The following is a 25,971-nucleotide window of genomic DNA, read 5'->3' as shown; positions in this document are numbered from 1 at the left end:
CGGAGGTGGGGGCCCAGATTGCCAATTAATTTTCATGATTTTCACGTTGTCGACTCCTCCGACACTCCGAGCTTCAATGAGTGAGCGTAAGTGAGTGTGAGTGGCTTCGAAGATGTGCACAAGTCGGCAGTTTTGCGGCTAAGTCGGATTCGGAGTTGCCAGTATCCCGTTTATACAGTTTTCCCAGCGCTTTTCCTTCATTTTCTTTGCCTCACTTATGCATTTGCGAGGGTCGTAAAACCATTTTTCCCCGCTATGAAAACGACGGAACGTTAATCAAAATGAAAGGCTTTAGTTACGTGAGTGTGCATACACACGAATCTCCTACTTTTCCCACATTTTTTCGTATTACCCGTAAAGCCAACATTACCAACATCCCGGCGCCCAAGTAGTTACTACATAGTACTGCGTCTTGTTCGTGTGCCAATTGCATTAGCCGAATTGTATTTCACTTTAAATGTAACGAGATAAGCAATTTTTATAGCTGACCATGCCCAGGGAGCGGCCCATTTTGCAGTCCAACTTTTCGCTCTCCATTTGCAGTTGTAAGCAAAATGCCTGCCAACCGGGTAATACATTTGTGCCCCAAACCAAAATTCACCTTCCACCCCAAAAAACCATGTGTGCAGCAGCAGCAGCAGCAGGAGTGTATTAGGCCCAGGCCATCAAATATTGGTTATTGGCCAAAGGAATATAATTTGATTAATTCATATTTCCAATCTATACATTTCTAAATGATTTGTAGGGCATTTTCAACCATAATGCCTGAGAATATTCACTTCATATCATCCAAGCCCCTTTATAGGGTATTTCCAAGTCGATTCGTATAGTTGCTCCTGCATTTTACCTTCCTTGAAGCTCACCTTTCGCCAAGAAATCGCCAGGAAACTCTATACCCACACATGAGGCTGAATTTACTTAAGTTTACAAACACACACTATATACTACATATACTCATATAGTATACACTATAGAGTGCTATAGGGATCGGGGGGTTACGGGAACACCATTTTCTTTATGGCATTGCCAGACAGTTGAGAAAGTTCATGAAATTGCCGCTCGGAAATGGGTTTTATTTTCTTCGTTCTTCGTTGTTGGCCAAAACTTTGAGCCAAAAAGTGTTTTGGGATCAGATGCAGCATTGATAGGTGGATGGTGGGCGGTGGACGGAGGGCTTATCCTTTCTACCCCCCTCCCTCCAAAAGGCTTTCCAGTTCATGAATTTCGCATTGGACATTTCAATTTGTGGTCAAGTGGTCTGCGGCTGGGGTATTGCGATTGGGCCATCAAGAAGCAGTTAGCAGCTAATTAGCACACGTCCCGGCCAAATCCCTTGGCAAACTCTTTTCGGGCCAAAGGTCCGCGCTATCGGGTATTCGGATACTAAAGTTTTAGGCCATCTTTCCCAATATTCGATCCTGGACTGGACAGGACAGTCAGTTTCGCCACTCTGCATTTGGCTCATTAGAATAATGACAAATTAAATTGCAAATTTAATGACACGCTCATCATGAAGCTCAAACTGTAACAGAAACGACCTAGCCTAACGAAAACTAATTAAAGTGAAACGAACGTAACATGAGCTCGGCCAAAAGCAGAGGGCAGAGGGCAGAGGTCATGGGGGGCGGCTGGGTTTAGTTTGGGCGTGGTCTGCGGCTGACCACGGGTGCGTCGCATGATCTCTGCCCATGCGAGTGTGTGTGTGTGTGAGTGGCCTCCAATGCACTTCAAAGCAATTAATTTGCAATAAAAGCATTTTTAATGTCCCCCTGCCTCTGTCTGCCGTGTGTGTGTGTGTGTGTGTGTGTAAGTCTGTCTGTGTGCTGATTGATGACGCAAGTGTCCATCGTCCACCAACAACAAAAACCCCACATCAACGCCCTTTTCCGTACGTTTCTTCTATTCAAAATCGATTATCGCGCATACGCCGCATTGGCCTCTGCTGAAAGTGCGGGTTAACCTCAAGAAATGAGATAGACCTTCCAATCTTAAAATTCGAATCTTCTTAATCTTAAAACCTAAACTGATTTTGTTTCGGCAAAATCTTTGTCTCGATTTATTTTTTAGTCCCATTAATATAATATTTAACATAAAACAAATGAATTAGGTTAAAAATCTCATACATCATCCTACATACTGTGCGTGTGCCGGCAGAGCAGCGGCAGATAAAAAGTCCAGTGATGTAAAACAGGTTTCTTTCAGTGCCTGTACTATGTATTTAACCTATTTTCGATCGCTTTCTTTGCCATTCAGTCGAGCGTGACATATTCTAGTGGCTTACGAAAAACACCCGGCAAAAGCCCTTCTTTTCCCACCTGTACCTCGAAAAGAACCCAGAGTGGCAGAGAGGCAAACAAACAGTCGGGCAATGTTGAATCTTTTTTCGGGATCGACTGGTACACTGGTTTAGATGGCTGTCAGCAGTTTGTTTAGCCTTAGCCACTTTCCCAGCAGCGAGTGCAGCAGAAATTGCTGTCATTGTATTGTCAGCGCTACTTTGTTGTCCCAGCGAACGTGTCCAGTATTTTCGGGGGGTTTCTCGAATGGCAAGAGTCACGTAGCATGTTTCTGGCCAGGAAGAGTCTCCTGTCGCCGCCGGCATCTTATATCCTGCATCGCCCAGCTGTCACACATCCCGGCCCCCATTGTCACGCAATCCAAAAGTTCACTCCCCCGGGAGCCGACAGCCCCATTGGACTGTCTAAAAATATCAACAAAATCGAAGCTTGTCACGCGTCTTCTTCGCTTTGGGCCCCCCCCTCTTTCACCGTCTCTGCCCTGTCTACCCCTTTTATTTGATCGATTTTTGGGCCTACACACATTTAAGTGCCACGCCCATAGCCCATCGCCCATCGCCCATCGCCCCCTGCTCTTTGCCCTTTTTCGACAACAGTTGTCATAATAAGGTTATGTGATTCTCCACCCCGAGGAATGGACGACCTTGAGAATGTGGCTTTTATTTTTTATTGATTAATTTTTAAGTTAATTAAAAATGAACCACGAAATTTGGTAAGGTAGAATGAAAGAAGCAAATGGGAGACTGGGAAGCGTGACTGCAATTGAGCCACGTAATTTTCATAATCAAGTGACGAGGGGAGAAGGGAAATCTAGGGGGAAATGGGTCTCCACATCATCAAGTCAGGTGAACGAGGAGCCAAGTGGCGGAGTGAAGTGTCCAAGTGGCGACCACTTGACTACGCAAGGAGCATTGTGGATGGAAAAAAAGTTCTACGACCTAAAGTTAAAGCTTACAATTCATCTAGTCTTTATTGTTTTTAACAGCAAGGCAACTATTTGACTCCTAGCATGTTTTTGAGTGCCATAATATTTTCTTTAAAACTAATTTATTATATTTTCCTGATTCGTTTGTCCCCGGTGTCCGTTAAACTGCCGCCACATTTTTGTTTCAAAATCAATTAAAAAGAAGGCCTCAACCCCCTTGCAGCCGCCACTGGGCTGTTTGTTTAATGTAAACCAACGGAACTGAGCAAACATTGCACGTTTTTTGTTCGCTTTGTGTCTCTTGAATGTTTTTACCAGGTAATCCACACCCCAGGTTACCCAGCTTCCTCTAACCCCTTGCCTTAGGCTGGCGACTAATTTTGGGTCCGCACGGGCGAGTTTTTGCAATTTCCGGATGGGGCGAGTAGAGTGGGGAACCGTGTTTTGAGTCCGGCAATTATGCCACACCCCCCCCCCAAAAAAAAAAGTGCCGTACTGGCGTTCTGCGAATTCCGTATTCCATATTCCCAGTTGGGTAGTTGGTGTTTACCCTTTAGCTTTACACACCTCGGAGGTCCCATTCGCCCATTCCGGTTTGTCGCCTGCATAAATCAAATATTTGTTAATAATCTGCATCCTCATCTGTATCTCTATCTGAATCTGAATCCGTAGGTGAGTGCATCCCCCACGCGAACTGTGAACTCTGACCCAATTGCCCTTTTCATTACAGCGGCCGTTGTTGCTGCCTGTTGTTGCTTCATGTTGCTGTTTGTAATGCAATCAACATGAAAATAATTAATACAATTAAAAGCAAACAATCCGCCACTGTTTGCACTGCCTGCCTTTCAGTGCCCGGGTTACGTGGGTGTGCGCTTTCGATTTTAATTAAACTGGCAAAGTGGGAGAGTTCGCATCCTCGCATCGGAATCCTCGGAATACTGGCAGCCCTGCATACTTTCATGCGCAATTTGCTTAAATCGAATTATCAGCGACATTCCCGATTGAGTTTGCGGACAGCACCAGGTCGACAGGATATCAGGACAGGGCTCCTTGGAGTGCCCGGGCACGGAAATGGGAACTCGATTAACAGGCAGCAGGTAATTGGAGTGGCTAGCAAGCCTTTCAGCACTCCTGTTTGCCTTTTATAATGCGCCCACGAATATGTAAACTCGTTATATCAAAGGATGGTATTGTAAAAACTAACCGGTTGTGCATCAGGATTTTTTTAAAAATAGAATACAGATATTTAGCACTCTCAGTCGCTAGTGCTTACAATCTACAAGTTTTAGGGTAGATCCTATTACAGTCGATTTGCAAAGGATCAACCAACCAACAGAATTGGAGCTATGGAGTCTTGAAGTTATAAAATGCACTTTATGAGAATTTGTATCTATTTAATCTATTACCATCTATCTATATATCCCATCTTATTGGGACCTGGGTTAAGGAAGTTCTATATAATTGTAATCCCATCACAGTCGAATTTTAAAGAATCAAACCACCAACAAAATTGGAGCTATAGAGTCTTGAAGTTATAAATTGCACTCTATGAGCATTTTTACAGTCTATTACCATCTATCTATCTATCCCATCTTATTGAGACCTTGGGTTAGGGAAGTTCTATATAACGAAAGTTCAACTATATTACCAAAGTGAAAAATAACTTAAAGTTGCATAGATTTCTAGACCACTGCTTTCTATTTAGCCAACCCATTTAATTTATTCCAATGCTAATAAGCGGAAATTAGCAATAAATGGCTTGTAAAAGTCGTTCTGGGTCTCGAGACTTCCGGCGATGGCAGGTTATTTTTTTTTGTATTACCTCTTCTAAAACCCATCACTACCCCACTCCCCGTCACCGAGTTGATTATTATTAAGAATCGGAGAAACTGTGTCAGACACGCGGGAGCAGAAGCATGGCAGAAGAAAAGTGAAATATGAAGATGAAACCAGCAGGTGATTTTATTCGACCACCCCACCGGATCCACCATTCCCATCTCTACCTCCATCTCCATCTCCGTCTCCATCCAATCCTATCCAATCCAGCTAATTAGAAGCACCCAACAGACGAGGCGACGGCAGCCAGCAAAGTGTGAAAAAGCTGGACGTGGGGTGGGTGCATTTTGATAGCTCTTGATTGGAATGGATCAGCATGGAATGAGTGCCTGAATCTAAGTCCGACTTGGACCGACTTGCTCCAAACGGGACACGCGACGGGAAGCGGCCAGGCTTGACCACGACCGCCACCGCGACCACGAGCATTCAATCACAGACTCCAACTCCGACTCCCAATCCTCATTTGCATTCCCTGACTTTCTACTCTCGCATTTAAATATGCATTTCGTTTAATGATATTTTCTTGGGTTTGGGTGCCAAATCAAAAAATTTCTCTGAAAACATGCGCTACGAATTAAAGTCTGTTGAATTTCAAAGATCAACAAACCTATGCAAAGTTATCTCCTTGCATTTTCTGCTTTCCAGTGTTAGCAGGAGTTGCTTTTAGCCAAAAAAGACAAAAAAAAAACTGTTGCCAAAGCTAAATTTCCATAGAAAATACGTGTAAACGTTCTGGTTACAAACTTTTTGTATGCAGATTCTTGTTTGAGGTGCAGTTTTTGCGATGTAAGTTCAGACATAATCGAGAAAATAGCTTTGGCAAAAACATCCGATTTAATAGGAGGGATTTTTCATGTTTTTATTAAAGTTTAGGGGTGATACTGAACCAACGTATACTATAGCTTCATTTTTGTCTCTGTACTTATTAAAAGTAATTTCTTTTCCAAGAAACTCAATAACATTTACTGAATAAAACAATATCAGATAAATCCAGAATTTCTAGAATATCATCCATTTCAAAATCTCTAATTAGTTATTCTAATCTGAAACTTTTGCTAATACGATAATAGTACTTACCCCTAAATTAAACGTTTCTCTAAGCGAACCAATTTTTGTAAAATATTTTAGTAAGGTCTAACAAAAATAAGCAATGTGCTTACTTAAACTTTTTTTTACGAATAAGGTAACAAATTAGATATTATATCTGGATGGTACGTTAAAGAAGAAATCTCAATTATCATTCTATCTGTACTAATATAGATGTTGTTTTCCAAAACTAATCGATATGATTCTTAAAGGATTTATCGACTTAGGGACCCATTGTCCGATTCTCTGCTTACACAGAGAGAAATATTCAAGTACATTGTTCTTGATTTGAGAACTTTTTTTCTTAAATGCCGTGTACGTACATTAGAAGAGAAAAGTTAAATGGAGTTTATTTAACAACTTTTCAACATGTATACACTACTGACTGAGCTAATAGTTAAGTTGCTGAGATATACAATGTAAATACCTTCAATTCATCTTGATTTAAGCACGATAAAAACATTTTCATCTTTAAAAATATTGTTCTATTTTTAAGAACATTCTGAACTCAGATTAGAACGTTCGAATTTTCTCTGTCTACGGTTTCTAAAGAATAGTGGTGGATGAAACTAGAACTCACCCTTGAGCAGATGCTGCAAGATGTTGTCCTTGTGCTCCTCGGAGTGCGGCTCGCCCAGGACGATGAGCAGGTAGCAGCCGGTGAGCGGACTGGGCGGACCCACGATGCCCTGACCAACGGAGTGATCCTCTGGGTCCGTCATCAGTGGTGGTGGTGGTGGACCACCGTCTCCTGCTCCTGCTCCTGTTCCTGATCCTGCTCCATCTCCTGCCCCAGCTGCTGCTCCCACTCCAACTCCAACTCCTTCTCCAGCTCCTGCACCTGCTCCTGCTGCTCCGTTGGGCAGCGAATCCTGGCGATTGGAGGCCATCCCGGCGTCGCCTTCGGCTTCTCCGGTTGCGTTAGTCGCTGCCTTTGGCTGATCTCCCATCACAGTTGTTGCAGTTGTTGTTCTTGTTGTTGCTGTTGCCTTACGATTGGGTCACACAGAAAAAAAAGGGAACTGATTCGTATACACTCGAAAAAAAAGATGGGCTTTCTTTGGTAAGGGAGTCTTTCACCGACACTGATTTCTAGTGTTTGAATTTTTCTCGGCACACGCAAGATTTCTTGGAAACGATGCGCTGCCAATCCAAAAGATTGCGAAAACGGGGGGCGGTTGGCTGGGCCGCGGGGAGTGGGCGTGGCCAGTGGTGACGCTTCACTTCACAGCTGCTGTTGCTGCTTTTGTTGGTATTATTTGTATGTCTTGCTGTTTTGTTTGTTTGTTGTACTTTTTGTTTGCTGGCCGTGACTTTGGCGCAGTTTTCTTTGGTACTTCTTTTTCTTCTTCGACTTTGCTTAATTGTCTTTCGTTTTTATTTAATAATATTGGTTTTTTTGGTTGTCTTTCTTTGGTTTTTGTTATTAACTTTTTTTTTTTGTTTTATTGTGCACACTTTGAAGCTGTGTTTGGTATTTGGTATTTTGCGTTTGTTTAATGGAAATCTTTGGTTTTGGTTTTGGTTTTCGGCTTGGAGTAAGTTTTGCGGCAATTGGCGTGTTCTTCTTGAAGTATTTTTAATTAAATATATATTGTATACATATATATATATATTTATAGTGAAGATTTGGACTAGCGTTTACTGGTAGCAATTTACTTTACTTTTGGTTTTTGTCTCTTTGGTTTTCCTTTTAATTGGTTGTTAATCGATAATTTTGGTTTTGCGATTTAAACATGGAAATTCGATTTTTGTTTTGTTCTTAAGTGTTCTTTTTAGTTTTTTTTTTACTCTCGATTCTCTTCGGGTTTTGCTTTCTTTATTTTACTTTCTCCGCGTTTGCTGCTCGACCCTTTTCGTCAATCGTCGGATCTGGAAGGAAGAAAAGAAATGGTAGAGTTAGCCATGGGAATATATACCATACCCTCCCATTCGTCCATTCACACTGTACTATTTATAAGGACTATCGGCGCCCCAACTCTTTTTTTAAGCGCAATATGACTGGGAGCGGGAGGCCTCTCCGTCCGAAGTTCTCCCCCTTAGTTTCCCAGTGGAGCTGCCAGACAGCCGTCATCCGGGCGAGGAAAACCGAGGAAAACAGCCGGAGGAGTGGCTATAAAAAGACGGCCCACAGACAGGAGGAGAAGGAGGAAGGCGGCGGACAGGAAGGCAGGAGCTGCCGCACATAAAATCCATTGAACTTTGGCCGCCTTGCACATATAGACCAACAACAACCACGAACGACTCATATGCCGCAAAAACAAGGTGGCTTTCAAGTACTGTAAGTTTGGTCACTGCCACAAAGGGAACTAACAAAGCAATAAACATAAAAAAAATAAGGACACCAATATTGATATTTATGGTTATATCTTGAAGACGAAATATAATAATTTTTTAACATTTTTTTGAAATTTAGTTACCAACGTTCGACTGCAATTGGTTGGGGGTCCATTTACCCCATATACCAAATTTGGTGTACGGTCCCCTTATAGAACCAGAGATCAAGGCCTTCAAACTGATGCACCCTCTTTGTGAACTGGGGGTGTAAAAAAAGCTAACAGCACCATCATTGATATTTATGGTTTTATCTTCAGAAAAATACGTAAGGGTTTTTTTTTTCTTTTTTAAGAATTTAGTTACCAACGTTCGACTGCAGTTAAATGGGACCCCAATAAACGCATATACCAAATTTGATGGTCGGGTCCCTTATAGAGCCAGAGATCAAGGTCTTTAAACTGATGCACCCTCTATGTGAACTGGGGGTGTTGAAAAATCAACAAAAAAAAAAAACAGCAGTGCCAGTAAAGGCAAGGGACATCCATCCACACGCTCCTTTGGCAAAGATGTCGTCATCGCTCCATGGCAACGATGGCGATGGAAACCACGACGTTGAAGGCGACGTCATCAGACCACCCCGTGGTCGGTCGTCCGCCGGGCCGGATTCACATTCACCCCCTTTTCTATTTTGGCCGTTTCAGGCTGCAGGGGCGCAACTGTAAAACTATAAAAAGCAGCCAGCACGAACTCCTTTCTGGTGTCGCCCTGCTGCCGTAATCCTTCAGCTCCTCCCCCCTGGAAAACTCGACTCCCCCTAGAAACTGCAGTTTGGTCGCGTGCCCGTAACCAAAAGCGATGCGCTCCACTGCGCCGGAGTTGCACGAAGTGCCGTATCCACGGCCTGCTGATGATTCATCGGATACTCTTCGGTTATTTTTCAATTTTTTTTTTCTTTTTTTTCGTGGAGCTCTTGTTCTTGGAGTTGCCGGCATTTCACACACATGTATGTAGGGTGAGGTTCGTCCTCGATTCCCGGTGCCCGGCGGCTGAGTGCGGAAACAAATGATGGATGAGACGGCTATTTCGGGAGCAGTTCCTTTCCGTTCCTTTGATCATCACGCTGCTTTGGACAGAGCCGGGACCGGAATAATCGATGCAACTCCGGCCGCAGTGGCAAGGAAGTGGAAGCCGGCGGAATCAAGTGGGTAACCCACTCAGCACGTGCTGTGGGTTATATGATATCACCGCATCACCACCGCAAGAAGCCACAGAAAAAAAGGGGCACTTGGAAAAAAAATACTAAGGTTCCCAATCAATGGGGCACGAGAACACTACCATACCATTCACACACCGAAAAAAAATAGAATTAGGCGAAAGAAAGAACTTCTTTCTGGCCAATTTACTTTGGCTCTTCTCCCCTCTGTCTCTGTCCCTCTCTCTCTGCTTTCTGCTCGCTGCTTTTGCTTTGCTTTGCTGCTGCTGCTGCTGCTTCTGCTGCTGCTGCTGCTGCTGCGGCTGCCTGCTTTTCCTTTGCTGTGGCTGGAGTGGAGTGGAGTTTCTGGCTCGACTGGACTGGACAGGAATCCCTGGCGGTGCTGCTCTGGCGCTCGCTGCAAACGGTTTGAAAGCTCGACGACGACTGATTCTTCAATCGAGCCATCGCGCACCACGAAGCGAAAGGCAGGGCGAAAAGCGAAGAAGCCAGTGGGGCAGCGACGCCAAAGCCACTCGGTTCTCGGTTGTCGGTTGTCGGTTTTTCGCTGTCGGCTGTGCAGTTGTCGGCAACTCCAGTTGCGCTTGCCGCCGTGGTTGGAACTTCCAGCTGGGCGCAGGCTCGCTCGCTCGCTCTCTGTCGCCCCCAGTAGCGCCGTCTCTCTCCCTCTCCTTTTCCCGCTCAGCTGTGGGCTCGTCTAGAGTCCTTTGGCCGTGTGCCTGCTCAAATACCCTTACCAAACGGGCGTCTTTCAGGGGTGTTCTATCTGAATTCTATCTCTAGAACCTATCTCTGCCGACACATACAGTATTCCTTTATTTAGCCCCAGGACAAACAAATAATGAATCAAATAATGATAATTTTCCAAATATTTAAATGACATTGAATTAAAATAACAATTGAAAAAAACGCTTTTCTTTGTTTTCCATATGCTCTACATTTTCATTAAAAAAAAAACATGATTGATTTTTTATTTTTTTTTTCCTAAAACCTAGTACTAACTTCAATCAACAAGCCAAAAAAATTTAAGTCTCAAAATTAATAACATTTTGATTGAACATTTTAGTGCCTTTTTAATTGAAATGTATCAATTAGTCACTTTATTTTGAGCTATTGGAGTATGACACTCCAAGGAATCCTATATTTATACGGTTGTTTTTATACCTTCCTAAAGCTCAAGCTTATATTTATGATATAAGAAGCAACAAAATACCTTGGAAAATCTACCTTCTTCAGGGGAAATGCACAAAAATCACCCAAAAATGTGTCTAAAGGTGTGCAGTAACCGTTTTTCGGAAGAAAGATCTTTGGACCGTTAGAGTAGAATTTATTGATGCTTTCTATGAGACTCCTTTGTTATTTCTTAATTCTACTTCAGTTTTAATCACCTTCTGTAAGCACCGACAACTATGTATTTAACAAAATTCCTTGTTCTGCAAGGGTATTCGCAACTTGGGTGCCCTTCGTTGGGGGCCGGCTTGTGGGTTCGTCGCGTCCAAAGGATGACTCGGCAATTCGCCGGACTCGGACTCGGGACTGGGAACTCGGATTCGGATTCGCTGGCTCGCCGCTTCCAGTTAGCGGTTATGGGGCTCGCTTCGTTTCTCCGTACCGGCACTTTATGGCACCGGCATCGCGTTATGGCCCTGCCCCCCCCCTACCCGGCTCCTACTCTCCCCATTTCGTCAGTCATTGTCGATTTTTCGCAACTTTAAGAGCTGACCTCCCCCCCCACATCGCCGCGCGCAGAAGGATCCTGCCCGGACGCACTTACTCTGGTCTCCTCACACGTGGTCAGCTGTTGGCGCCGGCTTTTAGCGGCTAATCAACTGCACAAGACACTCGGAGAACAGCGACTGAATGTGACAAAGACCGGGGCGGCGGATTCGGATTCGGAATCGAAATAGGAATCGGAAATCGGAATAGCAACCCAGACTGAATGGCTCGCCGATTGGGAGCGGCGGGAAAGCGGCGCACGCCTGGAAGTCGGCTTAACGCTAATGAAATTACGCAATTTCCAGTCCGGTCCGGGAAGATGAAAGTGAGGATCACTTAGGGGTAATACCGTCTAATGCCTAAGGATACCAAATCATGGATCATATAAAGAAATTATAAGGTATACATATTAAACCAAAAAAAGTACACATAAATTAGCTTCTTTAAACTTAAAAAATAAAACTTTGAATCAGTATCATTGTGAAAAGAAATATAGGAGACCATCTTCCCTTAATTTTCGGTTTCGGGAAATACAAATACATTGGATTCTTAATGTATTAGAGCTTAATACAAGTGGTGAATAGAAGAAGGCACCCTATTATATCTTTCAATGATCCGTTTTGGCCTGGCAAAGATGGCTGGAAGCGACCGGGTAGGCCTCCTAGACCAACCATCTGATTTTCCAGCCAAACTAGCTGCGAACAGCTGCCAGCGGCAGAGTGGGATATCGATTTAGCCTTCGTCGCGAATGTCGGTTTGCCGGCTGGGCTGTCGGGTCCCCGAGAACTTGGAGGATGGAAGGTGGGTGGGTGGTAGATGGGGGGGGGACACAGAATCGTGTATACGAACAGCTGACTCTTGATGCGGACTGCGCTTGTGTGTGCTTGTGTAACGCTCAGCTGAGCGCAGAGGCAGCCAAGCGTTGGATTTCGAACAGCTTGGTGGCGTTGGCTCCTGCTGTGCGGCAAATCCACGGTCTGGGATGCAGATGGAGATGGCAACGGAGATTCCGATGCAGATGCAGATGCAGATGCAACATGCAAGGCCTAATCCCCGCCCCCAGGCAGCCGTCCATCTGATCATGAAGCACCAAAGTGCCCTGACCTACGACACACTCATTCATCACTTTTCATCGAGAGCACTACTCACCTTTTTGGTCAAACTTGGATTTACTTGGCTGATTGCACTGGTTATTTGTCACTAATTATTTGGACCGGAGCCGTTCTAACGTTATTAAAACACACATGGCATTGGATGGAGCAAGTTGTTCTTAAACTTTGGTTACTTCTTTAAACTCTATGTTCAAGTTTAGCATAAAATGGACACACGATTACACTCGCAAAAAACGTTTATATGTTAAATTTGTAGCACAAAGCGGACGCGATTGACAAAAAGCATGGATTTTAGTTTTTATCGAGTTAAGCTACGTAGGATAATTTTGGCCTATTAATTTCTAGGGGAATTTCGATTAGAGAAACTTGAAGTTTCTGAGTTGTCCGTACCGAAACCGAAATAAACTTTAGACGGATATTGATTTTTAACTGCTGTCACTGCCAACAATGCTCTCGCTCTTTCTCTCAATGTCTCTGCTACTGGGTCTCTGTTTTTCTCTCTGTCACAACTTCTGTCTCTGCTGTCGATTGGTATCCGGCTGCTCTCTCCGGCCGTATTTGTTGCTACTGGGGCGCACCAGCCCTTTGGGCCTAATTGATTGATTGCCGCTGGTTCGGGCGCTGGCACTTAGCATTTAGAATTTGAATTTTGAAATTTAGCGTTTATCTAGTGGGCATTCCGCATTCCGCATTTGCAGTGCAGTGCAGTGCTGTAAATTTTCGTGGCTTTTCCGCTTCGATTTAATCGCAACTTGAGTTTATCGCAACTCTCCTATCGAACTGCTGTTCGCTATGGACTCTGGGTCTTGTCTTGACTCTGTTTCTGTTTCTGATTCTGTTTCTGAATCTCCGACGAGGCGACGCTGGCTTCTGGCTTCTCTGCTCTTGCGCTTGTCATTCCCGTTACCGTTACCGCTAGGCGCCCGTTACCGTTAGCAGTCCTAACCCCCCCTCCACACACCCCTCACCACCCACCAAGAACCACCTCTTCTTCCACGGAAAACACACTAACACACTGAGCAATCGGCTCGTTTTCGGCTGCGTCTTCCTCTTGCTTTTGCTCTTTTTTGGCACACTGGAAGCGGCATTCGTGTCCGTTCGTGTTCGTTCGCGTCCGTTCGTGTTCGAGCATGTTCGAAAAACATGTGACAGAGCCGCCGGACTTCCAGGAGCGCAGGCGCAGTGGCGCCACCGCAGCCGACAGCTGGCGAAGCGGAGCCGAACAGCTGATTGCTGCCAGCCAAAGCGACGACAGCCAAGGGAAGGGGGAATTTGGTTAGGTTTGCAACAGAATTGGGTAAAACGGGGATTTCGGGGCATGTGTGGAACATCGGGGGCATCGCATGGGGAGGTGTGGTGTCAAGACTCAGACGCCGCCGGTCGCTAAAACCAAGCATAAAGCGTCTGATGCCGTCGGGAAATGCGAGGAATGCAAATGCGGCCGGATATAGATTGGCTATGGATAAGTTTGCGGAAATGAAAATATAAATTACTACACACATCCAACTTCTCCCTCTAGACAAACACGAGTCAACATGACAAGTTCGTTTTTTTAGTAAAACCATATCCTAAGAAGCCTAGTAAAACCATATCCTAAGAAGCCTAGAACTTGGCCAGCTATGGGAACAGTACCTAACTGAACTGCAATTATAGTCATCTTTCTTCACTTAATTCACAACTAACAAAAAAGTTACCAAGTTCTATAAAAGTCCATTGATCCCTAGACTAAATACGCGTATCACTTAACACACAAACCCTACATTGCAATGCAAACAGCCACATTTAACCAGCGTAAAACCCTTTTTAAAATATTGATTAGTTTCCGTGGCATTTTGATACACATGTTCTATATGTGGAACTGAATCCCCGCTTAACGAGGCAATTCTGTTTTGGCTGCGGTCGCTTTGGAGCCAAGTTGGCAAAGTGGCGAAAACTTTTCCAGCGAATTTCTTTAAATTTCGGCCCGTCTATTGCTCGAGACGAAAGCCCCGGCTCTCGACCCCACGCTCTCTAGACCCCTTCAAAGCCTTCAAAAAACAAGGCAGACACGTAACAACCGCGACAGGAAGAAAAGTGCTGTGGAATCGGGAGTGGGATGGAGTGGAGTGGAGTGGAGGGAAGCAAAGTGAAGCAACTTGCCACCGGGGGAACCACGCCCAGTTTAATCCAACTAAAGTCCCACATTTCCAGTGCCATAGGGCGAAAGGAGATAAAAAGAAACCAAAACAAAAACAACAGCCAGCCGAAATTCGAAATTTGAATTTGAATTCCGCGCTGGATTTCATTTAATTATAACTTAACACGAAACGGCGTTGCATACTCGACGGCGCCGGTTGCAGGTCTTGGGAAAGGCCCCCTCTACAGGCCCCCCAAAACACTGCAAGCAATAACGTATACGTAATGTGCAAAAAATAATTAAGCATACGCACTGTGGGGTTTATTCTAATTATATAAAGACCATAGAAATAAGATAGAGATAAATCCTATCAATATATTTTAGTATTCCGAATATATAATCCCATAACGGAAAATGATTTCCTTTCTGAGACTTGGTAATGGTCTACATCAATCAGGATATCGCTCTAAAAAGTCTATAAATCAATCAGGAAATCATAAATCGATATTCACCCCTGTTCCTCCGTGTGTAGGCCTATACATTGTCCCACTGCTTTTAATTTATAATCCTAAACCTGATAATATCCTTGATTAATGTTTTAGACAAAAATGATCATAATATCATGATATCTTGATGATATGAAAGTATACAATACATTATTGACCCTTGTTGGTGGAAATAAATCGTTCTGAAAAGTCTATAAATCAATCGTGATATCTTTAATCGATACTCACACCTTTTTCTCCTTGTGTAAGCCCATACATTGTCCCACTGCTTTTAGTCTGCTGTCGCTTTTAAAAAGTTAGCGACACGATACAAGAAGCCAAGAGTGCGGAGCGGGGAGCTCCGACTGCGACGAAATACGGAAGCATGCCAAAAATATTGAAATGTAATAAATACAAGGGGAAAAACAAACTTAGGGATACTTAGCTGAGGACCCCACGTGGGAAAGAGACAGCTGCAGGTGCATCGCGTGCGCAGCTCACTTACAACCACCGACCGCTAAACTCAGTCCATTCGCTTTCTTTTTTTACAACAGCTATATATATGTATATTAAAAAATATTACGAAAAAAAGGAAACAACATTTTGAATGAATATCCCTGTGGCGGTATGACGCAATTGATTTTATTGCCACATTTATTTTACCGCCGCTCGGATTGCCTTCTCTTCAACACCGCTTCCTCCGCTAATTACGCTCATTATAAATTTATTAAATTTCTGGGGCTTTTTAATTATAACAGCACTCAAGAAGAAACACCTCTCCCCACGCTGCTCATTTCCGTTTGGCATTTGGCGGCGCAATAAATTGCGTTTTATTAATTATAAGAAATGACTTCAAGGAGGAGTCCAGGGAAAGCGAACGAAGACGGTAAGCCAAATGGGCTAAGGAATTGGAAATGCAGCGCCAGCATTTAACCCCAGAAAAGTTGTTTCCTTTCACACCCAAGTTTCGAAAGGTTACCTTTGAAAATATGGTGTGCAAATGCTTCTTAAGACACACTGACATACAAATTAATAAGAAAAGATTCAAGTTTTAATGAAATTCGCTTTGGTTATTTCTGAGAATCTTCGAAAAAGAGAGAAAACGAAAAATACAATTTAACATTATGCAATGGTAAAAATGATCCTGACATCGAAATAACTACTAATTCATTAGGAACAAAAACTTTTTGTTCATTAGTTTAGGATCCGACTTCCCAAAAAACCCACAGTCGAATGAAACACACCAAAACACACCTGTATAGCATAGCTTCAACACCCCCTAAACAAAACAATTAAATCCGAGCTTTGGTTAACTGAAAGTAACAACTTCGCAACCATTGACATTCTAGGGTTAATGAACGAGTATTGGATTAATTTCCACCCCTCCCGCGGGAGTCACCTGACTTTTGGTGGGGTTTTTTTTGGTTCGGTTTGGTTTAGTACGGTTGGGTTCGTTTCGCTTTGTGCCTTGTATCACTTGTTTTCTTGGCAGTTGGTTACTGTTTGCCATGTCCTTGCTTGTTTTCGGGCCTGTTTTGCGGCGTAATCCTAATAAATTTCAACAGCCAACAGGCCCGAAAATGTCAGGACCCCGACGGACATGGAACCGTAGCGCCGTAACCAAAGTCTATGGCACTTTCGGATCGTTTTCGCATCGATTTTTTTCGTTTTGCTCCCTGCACTTTACCATTTTTGCAGGTGGTATTCGCTGACGCCGCCGGCCGGAAACGGAAGTTGCAAGTGGCATGCGTCGCTGTCCGCTGTCATCTGATGTCCGTTCGCGGTGTTGCAGGAACAGGAAGCCCGAGAAGTTCAAGCTGCCTCGTGGCTCTTGGAGCCTTCCTCCTCGTGCTCCTCCCTGCCCGGACGTATTATTAATTAAGGACTCAGAACTGAGAAGATGCAGCCCCGAGTGTCCCTGGAGGAGCTGTGCGCCACCACTAATTCCCCAGATTAAAGCGCTGAAGTTGCCGCAGTCCAACTTCTGCCACCCCACCATGCCCCCAATCCTTGGCACAACTTCGATGCATTTAGCAGCAGTCAGACAGCTTTTGGGGAATAAATATTGTGACCCACTTGTCTGGTGCTTGAAAACAAGCGTCGCCAGCTACACAGCAAAAAAAATGCTATACAAATTTTATGTATCTCTAATAACAAAAACAGGCTTCACTTCACTGCAGCAAAGATTGTTATGATATGATGATCATTTCAATTGAAATTGTGCAAGAAATAACATTCCTTAATGCCAAATGTACATTATTTATTATAAACATAGCAAAAATTATATTTGATAATGCAAATATCTAGTTGATCCTTATGAGTTTTCCTTCTAAATACTACAAACAGTTTTTAGAAATAAACCAAATCGTTTCCTTTTTGAAAGGTATCAGTAGATAGTGAAAGAATAATAAATGGTTTGAAGCGATACGTTAGGTCTTCTTAATCATAAAAAGTAGTGTCACTGGACCTCATTAATCATACCACCTCCCATCGGAATCGTTTTTACCGTGTGTGTGGGGCTCGGCAAGTGTCTTTGTCTTTAAATACATACGTCCAGTCACTAATTATCCTCGGGACACTCCATGCCGGCGACTATTTAAGGGGCCAATTACGACCGCAGTCCAAGTGCTCAAGGTCGAAGCCAAGTGGGCTTCCCCCGCGTACCCCTGTTCCTCATCGGTTCCCGGTTCCAGGTTCCCTGGCCCAGTAAGTAATACTAACCACCACCACCACCACCACCAGCGATATATCCGCTTTCAGTTATTTTTATGGCAAGTCTTGAGGGCGTGGGGATGGGCCTTGTGGTATCTTGATTTCCTCTGCTCTTGTTGCTTTCATTGTTATTAATATTTCATTTCCTTTCGGGCGGCTTCCAAAACAAACCACCCACCCCTCACGCACTTGCTACAATTGCGTTTTATTATACAAAATTCCCCCGGCATCCCCCATCCTCTTAAATTTTTGGCCCGAAATGGCGTCGTAGCCTAAGCAAAGAACAACAAAAAACCATCGCATACTTTTTGGGGCATTTTGCGTTATATCAAGTTACGAATTTCAAGGTCAAAGAGCCAGCTGTTGGCTGCCTTTTTGCTTTTCAGCTGCTTTTTTTCTGTTTTTAGGCCAACGCACGCACCCCGAAAAGTTAAAAAGTTGGAGGAGGGGAGTGGTTGGCGATTTGGGGCGACATTTACATTATTAAAATTTAACGATTAAGCTTGTTGGCAATTAAGTAAGAACGAAACACTCGCTTTGGCCAATGTACCAAACATAAAATTCATGAAACTATTTGGGAAGAAGAAATGCTTCGGAGATCAAAATTCTCAAAATGTTGTGATGGCTGAATGTTTAATGCTGCCATTAAATATTAAAGGCTACTTTGTTGGCACTTCCAAAAGTTAAGGCCTCTGGGGTAAAAAGAAATTACCAAATTTTCTGAGAATAAAAAACATTTGATGATGTAGAATAAAAAGAAATATAAATAAATAATTAAACAATCGTTTAATTATAGAACCGGTGGTTACTTTTAAATCAGAGGAGCTTATTCCGAAAATACCTAAAGGCCGGTCACCTTAATTAAGTTTCCCGTTCGGAGGGACCGCGTCAGCTGGCATTAAGGCCAAAAGGTGTTTTCTGGCTATTAAGGCGCCACCTGCTGGGCGTTGCTTGCGTTTTATTTGAGCCGTCTTTTGTTGCCTTTCCTTTCTTTCTTGGCCGAGGGAGCACTGCAGGGGCTCATTGTGGCGCAAGTTTTTGGCGTAAATCGATGCGGCAGCCACAGCAACCATAAAGTAGAAGGCAGCACACACACACCGCACACCCCACACCCCACACCATCACACTTTCCTGCACTTATGGATAACATTTTGTACCTTTCGTTATCCCCCCAAATCCCCCTGCCATCAACCCCCAAACCCCAACCCGATCCCCTTTTTTTTGAGTGTCACTTTGGATTGCGAGCGGCTTTGACACGTGGCAAGTTAAATTGAAATGCCGCCGACAACGCTGTACACATCTATTAGGCCAAAACGGAGAAAGTACCGGCTAAAAGGGGAGGGGGGGGGGCTCAGAAAAGGGGATCCCGAAAAGGGGGGTTGGGGGACGGCTGCCCGCCCGAGGCGGCACTTAGCAATGGCAACTGTTCAAGCGAAGCGAAATGTCAGCAGCCGTCTCGATGCACCGAGAAAAATTTACAAGCTGGTTAATAGTTAAATTTGTTCTTACATTTGTTTACGAGTTTAAATCATAAATAACACTCTAACCATGTAAACCTCTTACCTCTAACCCTCTAACCGCATGTTAAACGATAAAAATGTTTAAAGCCCAAACAAATATGACAACTGAAGAAAATTTCTTTTTTGGTATCTTTTGACATTATTTTGGTTGCCTTTATGAATTTTGTATAACTTTACAATTCCAGCATTTCAATAATGCAATTTGTGATTAACATATCTTTCTAATTCTTTGAAACCCTCATATGATGGTATTTAAAAGTGTGCGATATGCTTAAGATGTTAACCTTTAGTTCGAATGCCTGCCCATTCCTCTCAGTGTAGGTGAAAGGGGGAAATAGGAAGTGTTTCGGCCTACCCCACTGTATTCCTCCTTTAAGATTTTGGTGAGGTCACACTTCCCCCTTGAGGTCGCAATCACCCACCCGTTTTCTTGTTCATGGCACCCCGCTCTTCCTCAATCTGCTGACCTCTTGATTTGCAATGTTTTTGATTTCTGCTCTGCCCACGAACCATTCACATGGAAATGAGGGGTGGAGGATGGGGTTTTAGGGATTGGAGGATGGAGGATGCGGGGGCGGCGTCTTGGCTCTAGTCAGGATGATAACCGCAGGAGCCGCGTCGCATCCGCCATTGTGTCGCAATCGCAATCGCTGTTGCAGCTACAATTGTACAATTGTACAATTGTTACAACTGCAGTTTGGAAAAAGTCGCCGGGCCAAAAGAGCAAATTCAATAAAGTCCGCCAGTGGCGGCATTTTCGTGCGGCATTTGTCAGTTGCCAAATGGCTAACATGTCCTTCATGTCCTGCCCCAATCCCCTTGCCCCTCGGCAGTCGGTTGGCCAATTAAACGAGGCACCCCACGGGGGGCAGCTGACTGGTTGGCAGGCTGGCAGGATGGCAGGCCAAACGAGGACGCACATTAGAGCCCGGTCAAAAGAAGAAGGAGCCCGATGGGGATGGCCCAAAAGGATTTATGCAGTGCGGCACACACACACTCACACACATCGAGAGTGGGTCATCAGTTGGCCAACAACCAGAAGGAGAGGGCGTGAGTGTAAGTGAGTGCGTGTCTGCGAGTGTCCTCAATATTTATTGGGAGAACCATAAATAAATAAGCCATAAAACGCTAACGAACGAGCCCAATAACAAGCGACGTCAGCCAAGTGCAGGACATCTCGATCGGATCTAATCCAATCGAATCGGAACAATTGCCCTAATCGATTGCACATGCAAGCCGTAGCAGTCCAGGTTGTTCAAATCTCGACGTTTCATATGATCTAGCCTCTGAAACTTATACACAAAGTAAATTATGACGTTTTCATCTGAGTTATAAATGTTTTTAAAAATAGCTCGGCATTTTTTAAGTTGAAGATATTTTTGTTTGATGGAATGAAGTTGAATTGGCGGTATTTACATTGTACATCTCAACAAATTAGACCAGTCAGAATTGTATACTTATCAAAAAGTTGATAAATAAACTCAATTTAACTTTTTGTCGTCTCACCATTTCGTTCTAATATTGAGAACATTGATACCAAAATGAACTTATACGGTTTTTAAGAATGAATGTTCTCAATTCAAGAACAACGTACTTGAATAATTCTCTCTGTATAGGCATGTACTAATGAAGGTATTTTCCAATCTTTAATTTTATGGCTAAATTTAGTCTGATATATCTGATCTGATTCATACATTCATACGTAACTATAAAAACTGGCTACTCTTAAGTGATTTTAAATATCTGGCAATTTTCGTGGCCCCTCTTCGATTGAATGAAGAATGACAAGTCATTAAATCACTTCTTAAAAGTATCTGAGATATATTACATAATATTAGGGCCCTTTCAACCCGCTTATGCAACTTTTGTAAGTCTGCTGCTGGGCTGGGCATCAATTATGAAATGTCAACGGGCAAAAGTGCATTAATTAAGCCACCACCCTGTGCCACAGCCCATTCGGCTTCCTTTGGGAACCATGAACCATGCTGCCCACGCAAATTGCATAAAAGGTCGCCCCAAAGGGGGGAAGGTTAGCTCTTCAAAGGGGGTCTGCAAATGAGACAGGGAGAAAGCCAGGTGAAATTAAGGCGCTTGATTGATGGACTGCAGTGATGGAGGAGCTGCCAGATTGAATCGCCGATCGATCGATGCAGCATAATCGATTAACCCGACCGCAAAATCACAATCAAACTAAATTGGAAATTGAACATTTTAATTTCAATTCGAATGCAGCAGAGGCGGAACACAAGAAGTACAATCGAGGTTAGGCGTAGGCCAAATTACAGGACTTTTACTGCCCTCTTTGGCAACCGCCTACAAGATAATGGCTTAAATAACTAGCCTGACGATCGGAAATCACTTGAGCCACAAAAGGGACCTGACAAAAAAAACCAAAGTCCGCAGGGGTAACTCAAGGCTCAAAGTGAAACCCTCAAAAAAAAAACCATATGGGATTGTTAAATCAAAAAAAGGTGTCTTAACGTAGGCAGTAAAAAAATTCCTCTTTAAAATGATTCTATTAGTCTTACGGTTTCTAACTGAAGTGTAAATTGCTAATTATAGTAACAGTAGGATATAGGAAAACACAAAATAACACTTTAAAAACTGAAAAAAATAGGCGTTTCGAATCTTAAATATATAGTTACATACTTTTAGACAGTTTTGGCCTAAAATTATTAGTGCAAAACTCATGCAGTTTTCCCAAGTCTTCTGTTCAAAGTCTCTGCTAAACCCCTCTTTATATTGATTGGGCCACGTGATGGCTTAATAAATTCAATCAACGTAGAACAATACATTTGATATGCTTTTTGCATACTATGCATAAGAACCTATGGTAGCATAAAACAGACTGTAACTCCCCATTCCACCCACATTCTATGGGGGGGGGCTGTCCAAACTTTGCAACCTTCTTCTTCTGAAAATCCTCCAACTAGATGGCAGTAATGTATCTGCAACATCTTCCTCTAGACGCTGTTGTTCTTGTTGCATAATTGTGTATGCAAGGCTTCGGCATTGTTCGCTCCTTTCTTCCAGGGAAGAGGGAGGGAAGTGGGTGGCGTAAACTGGCAGCCTGGCCAATGCAACTCCTCCCCCAAAAAGCCAACTTTAGTTTGAGTTCTACAGCTTAGGAGAACAGGGCCAAAAGGACGGGGGACTTGGCTGGGCATGTTTAACGGCTTGTTGGCCACTTTACGCCCCGTTCTACGATGTACGCAGCCCGCGGCAACAGCACAGAAAACAGAAAAACAGAAAAATAGAAAAAATAGAAAATAGAAAGCAGAAACAGAACGGCAGAATAAGAACGAACGAACTAACTATAAAATAAAATACAAAAATGCAAGGGAGAGGGTGGTAATTAAGGGTGTTCCAGAAAGCACATGAAATCCTTACGATCATAATACGTGCAATGCAGAACCCTTAAATTCAACAGCCGAAATGGACATTTAAATAGGGTCTAATTCTTTAACATACTGAAAACGAAGTCTAGGAACCAACGAATATTCTATAAGACGAATATTACCTTAAGAGAACTTTCACAGTTACTTTAGGTAATCCAGGAAACTTTGGTATGGGATTTTTTTTTAGACCCAACAGTTTATCACAAGCATATTTTGTAATTTCTTGGAGAAATGACTTAAATCATATCCTCCTTTTATGTACAATTTGAAAGTTCTCCTTACCAATTCAGCAGTTGAAAGTGCTTTTTCTTAAGTATAAAGTTCCGAAATGTCCGGACAGATGTCAGGAACACGTCAATCCGCCCGCTTTTCGCGTGGGCGTGGCAGGCTCAGAGCGGAAAATCAAACACCGCATCGGTGGCAGGTGAAATGCGAATACGAATACGAATGCGAATGTTTTAAATGCCATGCAGCTGGGAGCCCATTGAAAGTACAAGCACTCCTGGCCGTGTGAATACCTGCTATATGCCGTGCACTATATGGCATATAATATATGTAGTAGCTGGTCATAGTAAACACTGTACACTACAGATGCACAAACATTCATCCTTATTTGTGTTTATGTGTTTTTCTATTTGCTGGGGGCTCGCAACGCACCAGCAAGTTGGCAAGTGCTCTAGAGAAACCGCAGCGAAAACGCGAACGCAAACGCAAACGGGCATCGCGACAAATGAGTTACGGGTTAAGGGTGCTGGGATGTGAAACAATATATTATATATTTTATATTTCATCCATCTAGGGGCGGTCAAGCATCGCGGGGCCGATGTAACTCCGCTGGGAAATCGATCAATCAACGAGTCAAACTCCCCAACGTTTTCCCGCTTAACTTTTTTCCCCAGCAGGTGGCTCTCAACTCTTTGTCTAGACATCTGTCAGGACATTTCGCTTTAATAGCTTCTCTAGTTGGATGGTTGGATGGTGGGTTATGGGATGTGGGATGTGGGGTGTGGGGTGTTGGACCCTCGACCCCTGAACCCCTGAACCCCTGAACTCTCTTAGCCCCTGGCTGCCCCTCAGTTCGATGGCGTCATCGGGGCGCCGCCTACCCAACAGCTGTTCTTCAGAGAAGCTTTCGCAGTCATATGATTTTTTTTTGGTCCTGGTGCAAAGCTCTTCGTCCAGCGCTTGGAAACGAGCGTCCTGTGTCTGTACTGTCCTGGCACATGGCCAGTGGAAGGACCTCTGGCAAGAGGGAGGAGCATCCCTATCCATCGCAAAAGCTCAGAGGCGGTGCAGCAAAAAAGCTTTCGAGTATGCCGGCAAAGGAGGCTACCACCGTATACGGGTAGTAGTTGAACTCAGTACCAACTCTCTTTCTTCTTCGCTTGCCCCAAACTTTTCCTGCAGTCATGTGACATTATGTCATAGCTCAAAACGGATTTGCTGCCCATCAACTTATCGGGCAGCATAATGGGCTAAAATTATGCCCGTCTGATGATGATGGCGGCTACCCGTCATGTCCTTGTCCAATATCCAATGTCCTTGTCCTTGTCGCCGTGTCAGCCGTCAACAAATTGTGGGGTGTGTCTTGTGTGCCCAAGGGAACACATCTTCTCATTGATAAATACACAAACGAAAACAATTAAGAAAAGTTTGTTGTAATATGTATACCATTATATTGTTAAAGAGAGATTTTAAAGATCTCAAGTGGTTCTGTTTTAAAAGGTAAGGCTCAGTATTCATGCTAGCATATTCTCTCCCAAAACATTTTCAACAAATTCAAAAAGGAAGCTACCTTCGGCAAGCCGAAGTTTATATACCCTTGCAGCTTAAACCATATCATGCTAATTAAACCATACTACAGAAACATATTACAGGAACCGTATATTCGTGGGACTTGTATATAATTATACCAGTAGTTCCTATGACGGCTATGTGATATATGAAATCTTAAAATAATGCTTTACCCCAGAGCAATATGATTTCATTCTCCAATCATTCCTATGAGAACTATAGAATATGTTTATCCGACACGGCTTGTTCCGACTGCGTTGTAAACTTCTGACTGAAATCATATTACCTTCAGCAGGGGTATACAAATGAAGAATCAATTTGGCTGGCTGTAATTGTGAGGTAACCACCGGTACAAAGCCTAGTTTCACCATTTACTTTACAACGATTACTTATGTCCATTACACTGCTTTCGCTTGGCTTTCACATTGTTATCCCAGCGGGAGTCTTCAAATATCATTCAGGCGTTTCCTTTGAGGCTGGCTCAATGGGTGGCAAGATGCTATGTGCTCGAAATGTGCTCGGTGGAAAACTTTTGGCTATTCAGATTCAGATCGGGGCATACCTTTCGCCCACCCCTAACGCCCTTCCCGGTCTTTCTGTGAGCTTAGCACTTGGCGGAATCCGCTTAAATGCCATTTCCGGTACGGCGCGGCAAGTGTTGCATACTTTTTGTCGCCATTTCGCAGGACGAAGAGGCATTCAACTATACGAAAAACAGCCGCAGGGCGGTATGGGATTTCCTCGGAAGGCGACAGCTGAGTACGGAGAACTGAGCTAAATTGAGTTGAATTTACTGTGGGACGAGTGCAGCTGCCACAGTTGCTTTTGTTAGGCCCTGCCACGCCCCCACCCAACCCACGAACGCCCCCGCCTCAGGGGCTAGCTGCAATGCAGTTGCCATATATTCATTGCACCATCCTGCCTGCCTGCTGCGCCCCCTAGTATCTCGTACTTTCGTTGACCAAATTTTATATCCTTGCATTTTTGGGGGGAATGACAACCCCAGGGGCTGGTTGCTCTGAAGCTTAAATATCAACACTTGACACTCACCATTGTCCGGCACTTGACCACCGGATTTTCTTTGTTCGGCGACCAGCGAGGATTCGGTTGCTTCTTGTGACCATTTCGCCCACCTCGCCCGCTTCCTAATCGCTCCATCCCAGTGACCAGTTAAACGAGAGGCTCCAAACTTCGAACAGGGAACCAAAGAAGTCCAAGATTCTCTTCTAAGGTATCACTTATGTTTACCTGCAATGAAGATTAATCTTTTATATATACTTTTTTTCTCTTCGCGACTTTGCCCGCGTTAAAAAAAAAAACTGTTTTTAGCAGTGGTCGGAGCGATGTTAGTCCCATTTTGTCTTCATAAATCTATTTTCAAATGTCAAAATATAAAAAAAAAACATTGGGCCACTTTTTTTTCTGAAAGCCATTGGAAATACTGAAAAATTGAACATGAACATAGGCTAAAATTTGGACCCCCT

At 43.7% G+C, this 25,971-nt stretch overlaps 1 protein-coding gene across 5 annotated transcripts in view; it reads right to left on the bottom strand.

Moving 5' to 3' along the window:
• futsch overlaps window positions 1–25,716 on the bottom strand; it is a 65,941-nt gene extending 40,225 nt beyond the window's left edge. The window contains exons 1-2 of one of the 5 annotated variants that reach the window (XM_036820279.3): window positions 25,538–25,716; window positions 6,725–8,016 (exon numbers count right to left, since the gene is read on the bottom strand). In XM_036820279.3, the coding sequence (XP_036676174.2) occupies window positions 6,725–7,094 (370 nt within the window). In that variant the 5' untranslated portion in view covers window positions 7,095–8,016; window positions 25,538–25,716. Of the gene's footprint in view, window positions 1–6,724; window positions 8,017–9,824; window positions 10,074–11,408; window positions 11,529–12,499; window positions 13,279–25,537 lie in introns of those variants that run through there. The other 4 variants (XM_065868224.2, XM_036820277.3, XM_036820278.3 and 1 more) reach the window with 4 other exon arrangements.
• Between the last annotated feature and the right edge of the window lie 255 nt (window positions 25,717–25,971).

The sequence above is a fragment of the Drosophila suzukii genome, chromosome X (genome assembly GCF_043229965.1).
Source record: "Drosophila suzukii chromosome X, CBGP_Dsuzu_IsoJpt1.0, whole genome shotgun sequence".
Lineage (NCBI taxonomy): Eukaryota > Metazoa > Arthropoda > Insecta > Diptera > Drosophilidae > Drosophila > Drosophila suzukii.
This window is presented reverse-complemented; position numbering and strand designations above follow the sequence as displayed.